Raw genomic sequence first — 8,721 nt, 5'->3', positions numbered from 1 at the left:
AAAAAAAAAAAAAAAAGTGAGGATGCTGAAAATATATAATAATGGTAGAACTCCTTCAAAGAATGTATTTTTTTCTGCCAATCAATTTTTAGTGAATCATGAATTTTTCTTATTTTCTTGTAATGTATATATAATATTGTATTTTTAAAAATGTAATTGGGGCCAGATGTGGTGGCTCATGCCTGTAATCCCAGCACTTTGGGAGGCCAAGGCTGGTGAATCATGAGATCAGGAGTTTGAAACCAGCCTGATCAAAATGGTGACACCCCATCTCTACCAAAAATACAAAACTTAGCCGGGAGTGGTGGCATGCTCCTGTAATCCCAGCTACTCAGGAGGCTGAAGCAGGAGAATCGCTTGAATCCCGGAGGGGGAGGTTTCGGTGAGCCAAGATCATGCCACTGCACTTCAGCCTGGCAACAGAACGAGACTCCATCTCAAATAATAATAATAAATAAAATGTAATTGGAGGGCAAAAAACTTTTTCAACTAGCCACTCTGAGCCTTTATGACTGTTTTAGGGTATCCATCTCATTGTAGATGTGTGCCATAATAACTGAAACTCTCTCTGATAGTTTATCCTTAGACAATATGAAAGTAGATAAAGTACTCTGAAAAACTTCAGGAAGTGCACACTGTCAGGTGAGATTGCTATCATTATATAATCATCTTAAGACACATGATTTTCTGAGAAAACTTTCCATTGTTTTGATTTGTTTTTCCTTGAAGTGAGTATAGCAGTTTGGTGGCTGCCACCACATGCTTTCTGTGTGCCCCATCAAACTCCTTAATATTAGATACACAGACACACTTTCCTTTCTTGGAGGGTGAGGGTCTTATTTACATGCAGACTGTCATCGTGAGGGATCACAAAGCAGTTACAGTTCCCTCCAAGGAACGCCTAATGCTGGATGGTCAGGAGGGAGGTGAGGAGTCGTCTTTTTACCTTTTTGTACCTTTTGAATTTTGAACCATAAAATAATGCCTATTTTTAAAATAATAGAAAATTTTTAAAATTATGGGAAATAGCTTTAAGTTGAAAAATATGCAAGATTTTCATACCTAATGGTGAGATTTTTAAATATGACAAAGTTGATATTTTGTAATGACATGGAATAGTTTTAGAATTGAACATTTGTAATTTTCACAAGTCTTTACTTATCCTGTTCCAAATCTACAAGGTATTTAAAACATAAAAATGTATATGATCCAATTTTACTTTTTATTATTTGAATATTCTTTGATTTTATAATTTTATATAGAAGAGATTCATTTAATTCAAGTGATTATATAACACATCATACATCCTTTACAAAGCATAAAAAATCCTCATTTATCTGTCTGACTTCCAGCACCTTAGTCATCTTTATCAGCTAAGAGCCAGAAATAAGGAAATGTAGCTGCAAGTAAAGGAACCAAACTCACTGCCGTACTGTTACCATGAGACCTGGTAGACAAATCGCAGGTCTGGAATCGCCGCATTCCAGAATGGAGGATACAGCAACCTTGTACATCTCAGTATAAACCTATTCCCATCTCCTTCCACTGCCAGAACTGACACACACAACTCTTGAGTGTTAAACAAGAGTCTCATGTTTACTAGGCAGGAAATTTTAAAGTACTTAGTATATTTCAGAATGATATCTCTGAATTGTCAAAATTAGTTTTGCTGTTTAATAATAAGTTTAGTTATTGAAGAAGATTTACCTCAAAACTGTTTGAGAATACTAGATTTTTAAAAATAATGCTATATTATAGAGCAATTATGATTTCATTTTTAAACAAAGGTAAATTCCAAGTTTCTTGTGAGGTAAAAGTTTCTTGTACCTTCCAACTAAACGTTATGAAGTGAATTAATAATATAAAAGTATCGTCCTTCATAAAATTTGAGTAAGACAAAACAAGCTAGATCCTGACCATTTTGTTAAAATGAATACTAATTTTCAGTGGAATAGTCTTTTTGTAAAATAGTTGTGTACCATTTTATATATTTTCTCTAATAGTGATATCCCTAGGCTATCCTAAGGCTGTCCTAGTCTGCTTGGGTTGACATATGAAATACCATAGACTGGGTGACTTGCACAACAGAAATTTATTTTCTCACAGTTTTGGAGGCTGGAAGTCTGAGATCAGGGTGCCAGCACGGTTGAGTTCTGGGTGAGGGCACTCTTTGTGGCTTGCTGACAGCCACCTTCTCACTGTGTGTTCAACCGGCCTCAGTGCATGTGGTGCCTGGAATGAGAGCATGCACACACCCTTGCACAAGCTCTCTGGTGTCTCTTCTCATAAGGACACTAATCCCAACATGGGGTCCCACCTTCATGACCTCTTCTAACTCTGATTACCTCGCAGTGGCCCCGCCTCCAAATACCATTGCACTGGGGCTTACAGAATCAACGTATGAATTTGGGAGGGGAGAGCACCACAAGTGTTCAGTCCATAACAGGTTGCATAAAATATTTTAGAACTCTGAAATCATTTGGAGTATTATTTCTGGAATAACAAAACTGAACTAGTTAGTCATCAACCACAGACAAAACGAAAGTCTGGACCCTAATTCAAAAAAAATTACAAAAGGAATTAGAATTGTCTTTTTGAACTTGTGTTATAACCTGCAAATATTGCTGCTCTTGGATTCTGTATGTAACTTAGAACAGAAAGTATTTTGTTGACTGAATTGTTAGGGTTGCTGGTTGATCTCAGATTGTCCTCCTAACTCTCCTTTGATGTCTGTTTCCTTTCTCAAAGCAGGAGCAACCATCAGGGTAACAGGTACCTGACTATTTATCAATCTTACATGTGTTTTCATCCGTCTCAACACATTAGATGTATAAATTGCTCCTTCATACATCTAAAGTTTCACCCATTTTTAAAACCACCTGTCCACATTAATAAATTTTATCATACCATAAAACCTGCTTTTTCTTTTTCTTAGTGTTTTGGATTTAGGAACCATTTAGTTGTTCTTGCTAATGCTTTACCACTTTTTGCTTCATTTTTTTAATGAAAATTAACAAAACTAAAAAGTGTTAACGCCAAGAAAGTAAGATTTAGGTATATGAAAGCCCATTGGCAAAACCAGATTGGTTCTTGGTTTTAACAATGGCATTTATATAATTACATAAACACAAACTTCAGTATATATATATTTTTTTTTAGGAAAAACTATTTGGGGGAAATATTTTTTAAACAGTTTTAGTAGCAAGATTGTTATTGGCAAGGAAGAATTGATGGTTTATAAAGATGAAAGTAACATTATAACAAGATTATTTAAAGGTCCTTCCAACACCCTTCTCTGTAAAAATAGCACCAGTTTTAATATTGTCATCACACATCCTGCTTAGATTACAAATTAATTCTAATGTTATGAATGGCGATGTGGCTGTCATTGTAATTTCAAGTCTGATTGGGGAAAATGATCCTGATTCTGTCAAATTAACTTATTTTGAAATAAAAATTTTCTTATATATGAAAATAAAGATATTTAAATGTATAGCATTTATGCAGCAGGTGGCTTCTATTCTAAGCTGGCAGAGCACAAAATTCTCCTTTCCTATAATGTCTGTATTGTGGACAGTTCTATCTGCCATAGGAGAATTTTGACTCAGATACAAATATTTCCATTTTATAATAACTATAAATAGTCCAAAGATTTTCGGTAATATAGAGTTAATTTTATAATATCTACATAAATTTCCTTTTAAGAACATTTCCATATATAGGTCTACTTACCTAAGACATTTAGAATACAGCTTAAAGTCTGTGACATGTTTTGTCTTTAATTTTGTACAAATATATCATAATAAGTTTGAAGAAAAATATACTTTCTCAACCAGTTATAAAGCATTTTCTAGGAGAGTTGAATAAAAGAGATACTTGAAAGTTACTCACTGATGAAGTCATCCAAACCGTTTCCTTCTACAGGTGGACGGCCTTCCTACTCTCAAGCAGTAACTAAGTGTTTCATATTGTGCAATTACATCGCATTGGGACTGCTGCTCTTTTTTTCCGATATATTTCATGAAAGTATAGTTACTTTGCTTTAACAGCTATCCAGATTCCTTTTGGGCAGTGCTCATTTTATTACTTTGCCAGTCTTGAACTGAAATTTTTTTTGTCCTGTCCTATCCAACCCTGAAGTTTTCTTGAGTTAGCCTAAGTGTTCATTAAGTATATAATTCTTAAAACCCTAGTTTAAAACACTTACCCCTATTATATACTTAATGGACATTCAACCCTAGTTTTAAAAATTGTATCATTTTTTTTTTGAAAATTAATGATGAATGCCTGATGAGCTAATTTGTTCATGAGGCCAGAATCATAGTTCTTTCCCTTCATCCGATCAGTTGGCTGTGTTCAGTCCCTTGGCTATGCTCCACTCCAGCCAGCTTCTTTATGGACTAGGGACCAAGAATTTAGGGCAAGAGTGCAAACTTGTGGTGGCCGTGAAGGAATTCCAAGCACTCTTCCTATGATAACAGTTCACAGCCAGCTCTGTCACACAGAAAGGACCAGGCACTACTCTAGGCACTTCTTTACTGTGGTTTTAGACATGTACCAGTAAAAAAAAAAAAAAAAAAGAAAATGGGATTTTTTTTTTCTTCTGGTTTTAAGCAATGGTTGTATTTGGTCACTAATAGGATATGTTTTGGAACATTTTTACAAGACAGGAGGGTGAATTTTTTTATGGAAAGTTGCCACATTACTCAGTTTTTTTTTTTTTTATTTTGTTTTGTTTTTTGAGACAGAGTTTTGCTGTTTTTGCCCAGGCTGGAGTGCAGTGGCATAATCTCAGCTCACTGCAACCTCTGCCTCCCAGGTTCAAGCGATTCTTCTGCCTCAACCTTGGATGATAGGCGCATGCCACCATGCCCAGCTAATTTTTTGTATATTTAGTAGAGACAGGGTTTCATCATGTTGGCCAGGCTGGTCTCGAACTCCTGACCTCAGGTGATCCAACCACCTCAGCCTCCCAAAGTGCAGGGATTACAGGCATGAGCCCCTGTGCCCTGCCTCACATTACTCAGGTTATTCCACAAAGGAGAGCTTACATGAAAAGTCAACTGTGCTGGGTGCGATGGCTCACATCTGTAATCCTAGCACTTTGGGAGACTGAGGCAGGTAGATTCCTGAGCTCAGGAGTTCGAGACCAGCCTGGGCAACATGGTGAAACCCCGTCTCTACTAAAATACAAAAAGTTAGCTGGGTGTGGTGGCACATACCTGTAGTGCCAGACACTCAGAAGGCTGAGGCACAAGAATCACTTGAACCCGGGAGGTGGAGCTTGCAGCGAGCCAAAATTGTGCCATTACTCTCTGGCCTGGGTGACAGCATGAGACGCGGTCTCCAAAAAAAAAAAAGGCAAAGAACTCTCAAAATTTATTTTGCCAAGTAGAAGAGGGAAAGATGCAGTCTTCATCTTATGAATAAAATATGCTAATAGAATTAATTTTATCTATAAAATTGAATTTCCATGGTAACATTAATTTGAAATAAAAACATACTTAAAAGAACAATGAAACCACATCGTCATCATAGATAGGTGTTGGAAGTTTATAGATTTAGCGTAAGTTCTAAGTATGGATTTAAATTCATGCTGAAATGTGATAGAACTGGGCATGAACAAATTTGTTAATTCTGTACAATTCTCCTTACCATTTTGAAACCTTGCATGAATGAAATAAGCTGTATCTGATTTTGAGGGATTTAAAAAATGGATTTAATTAGAAAGGATTTATTTAGAAAGAAGTTTTTAAAGATTTTAGCTGTTTCATCTTATTTAAACCACTGGAGTGACAAACTACACAAAGCTACTTTTTAGTTTCTAAATTTACTACTTGCCCCTAAAATGGGAAGAATTAACTCAGACAGGAAGACTAGGGGGTGTTAAGAGTAAATATAAACTGATTTTTCAGTGCTTTCTTTCTTTTGCAGGTAAAAACAAATGGAATCTCTGGTGTCACACGAGAATCACCATTAAAGATTGACCCATTTGAAGATCTGTCATTTAATCTGCTTGCTGTATCAAAGGCTCAGCTATCTGTTCAAACGTCACCTGTTCCAACCCCAGATCCACAGAGGTTGATACAGTTGCCTTCTGCAACACAAAGTAATGTTAATACTTTGAGTTCTGTACATTGCATGCCAACAATGCCTCCAATTCCAGCTCGGAGTCAATCCCAGGAAAATATGCGAAGTTCTCCAAATCCATTTATTACTGGCTTGATCAGGACAAATCCTTTCAGTGACAGTACTGCTGCTCCTGGAAACCCATTTAGAGCCGAATCTCAAGAATCAGAGGCAACTTCATGGTTCTGCAAAGAAGAGCCCGTTACTATCAGTCCTTTCCCTTCTCTTCAGCCTCTTGGTCATAACAAAAGCAAGGCTTCATCTTCACTTGATAGGTTTATGGACAGTTTGGATCTACAGGGCCAGTCTACATTAAAAATTAGCAACCCAAAAGGATGGGTAACCTTCGAGGAAGAAGAGGACTTTGGTGTGAAAGGGAAGTCAAAGTCAGCTTGTTCAGACTTACTGGGTAATCAGCCAAGTTCATTTTCTGGCTCCAACCTGACATTGAATGATGACTGGAATAAAGGTACAAATGTCTCTTTTTGTGTGTTGTCATCAAGAAGACCTCCTCCACCTCCTGTCCCTCTGCTCCCACCCGGCACCAGCCCTCCTGTAGATCCTTTCACTACCTTGGCCTCCAAGGCATCACCCACACTGGACTTCACAGAAAGATAACACCATACGATGGAAGACAGTGGGTATTTGCTTTTGGCGGGGTAGAGCCAAGAGAATTGGGCATTAGTATTTCATTATGTGCAATAAGTCATTGTTAAGTGCACTGATATCTTCACAAAACACCACTATTTGATGTGTACAGAGTTGGAATATGTGTATATTGGAAATAAGGAAAAACCCCTTCACATTGTTAACTGGAGTTTTGATGTATTTCTCTTTGGATGAATAGAAGACAGTAGTACCCATAAAAAGTGCTTAAAAGTACTTTAGAAAACAGTCCTTATTCAGAAATTTTTTTGGTCAGTCTTCTGAAGAATCTCAAAAAGCCCACCCAATTTTCAGCTGACATTTCCACCAGCCCTCTCATTCATACTTGTTGACAACTGGTATCTATGAGTATTTACCAAAGAGCTGCCAAGGTTACAGTGAACAGAGTTTTGAAAGGCATTGCTTAAAAAAAAAGTATACATATGTGTACATACATAATACATAGAAACACATGTACTTCTATATACATTTACATATTTTTACAATTCATAGTTTAATTTCTAGGATATAACTTGGACCAAATTATACCTAAAAATTCCAACAAAGTCCCTTTTTCAATATCACATTACCAAAAAGATGGCTGCAAATGTAATTTGGACCTTTCATTATTTTTTTTTTTCAAGACTAGAATAATCTCACCACAGAATCAGAATTTTCTACCATTCCACACCCAACCCCTTCAAATACATACAACCATGTTACTTTCCACTTCAGCACCTTCATATGCTTTTCGCCAGGAGGAGATTCTTGCAGCCGGAAACATCCTATTTTGTGGTCACTGTCAAGTAGACGGATATTCTAGCACTCACAAAAAAGCACTATGGCCTTATGTGGAGGGAAGGTACATACCACCAAGTTCAGTGAGAAATATTAGAGCTAACCGTACTCTCTTCTCTGCCTACGTTCAAGTATACATTGCTCATATCCTTCCCATATTTTCTTTTTGCTGCTTTTGCTCTGGAAATTTTTAGCAGGGAAAGCAGCCATCCCCTGAGTGCTTTGAATTGGGGTTATACCCAGTGTGTGTTATCCCCCGCCCTCTGCCCTTAAGAGGCTACATAACACATCTATGATGCTGCTTTAAGTTTTTAGAGGCTATACCTCAAATTAGCTGTGGATTTCGTCTCCTGCACTGCCAATATGCAACTGATCCTGCTTTTGTTAATTTTATGAAGTATACAGAATTTTTACAGAATGTAGTATTTTGATATCATTAAGTAAACCAATCAGAAAACTCCTGAGCAATAGTTGTTTCTTTGTCAGTTTAAGTTACAATCATCTTTACCCATTAAGACTTACTTATATTAACGTTCCTTTTATATAAAGAGTTGTATATGTCCACCTAAATTCCAGTGTCCACACTTAACCTTTAAAGATGTACATTGAGGGAATATCAAAAAAATAGCATTCATGGCTACAAATGTGTAAAATGTTAAAAGCACAGCAAACTGCACTGCACTTACAACATAAAGCAAATCTATTAGAAAAAAAGCATTTTTCTAAATGCTCAAATGTTATCAAAATACTATATTTATAGAAGTAATCCTCTCTGCTAACAGCCAGGATTTACTGTTAGAAATAACTCTTGTGAGTTTTATATTGTGCTTTTTGGAGGTTCTAATCATTTCAGCAGTAGTGTCTTTTCAAAAGCAGTATTACTATAAGCAGTGTGCTTCAAAATGTGAATTAACTTGTTGAAACTGTGGCTTTAACATCCATGTGACTAGTGCATATGGTATTTGCTCTCCATTAGCAAAATAATTCATTGTTAGGTGAACTTCACTAGTGCAAATTACAGTTCTGTGAGCAATGTTTCCTATTGAATATAAACTATACATATCAGCAGCCCAGCCTTTATCAGGAAAATTATACTTGGCAAGTTGCTGAAAATGCACAAAGTTATGAAAGTTAAAGGTATGCTGCAAA

The 8,721-nt window shown here is 36.5% G+C and overlaps 1 protein-coding gene across 19 annotated transcripts in view; it reads left to right on the top strand.

Annotated features, from left to right (window-relative positions):
* The window catches only part of SYNJ1 (synaptojanin 1), an 87,598-nt gene extending 80,126 nt beyond the window's left edge, over positions 1 to 7,472 (top strand). For 10 of the 19 annotated variants that reach the window (XM_017526107.2, XM_017526099.2, XM_017526104.2 and 7 more), the window contains one exon: positions 5,935 to 7,472. In XM_017526107.2, the coding sequence (XP_017381596.1) occupies positions 5,935 to 6,747 (813 nt within the window). In that variant the 3' untranslated portion in view covers positions 6,748 to 7,472. Of the gene's footprint in view, positions 1 to 2,748; positions 2,776 to 5,934 lie in introns of those variants that run through there. The other 9 variants (XM_017526113.2, XM_017526112.2, XM_017526109.2 and 6 more) reach the window with 5 other exon arrangements.
* The last annotated feature ends 1,249 nt before the right edge of the window (positions 7,473 to 8,721 follow it).

The sequence above is a fragment of the Cebus imitator genome, unplaced genomic scaffold, assembly GCF_001604975.1.
Source record: "Cebus imitator isolate Cc_AM_T3 unplaced genomic scaffold, Cebus_imitator-1.0 Scaffold41, whole genome shotgun sequence".
Taxonomy (NCBI): domain Eukaryota; kingdom Metazoa; phylum Chordata; class Mammalia; order Primates; family Cebidae; genus Cebus; species Cebus imitator.
This window is presented reverse-complemented; position numbering and strand designations above follow the sequence as displayed.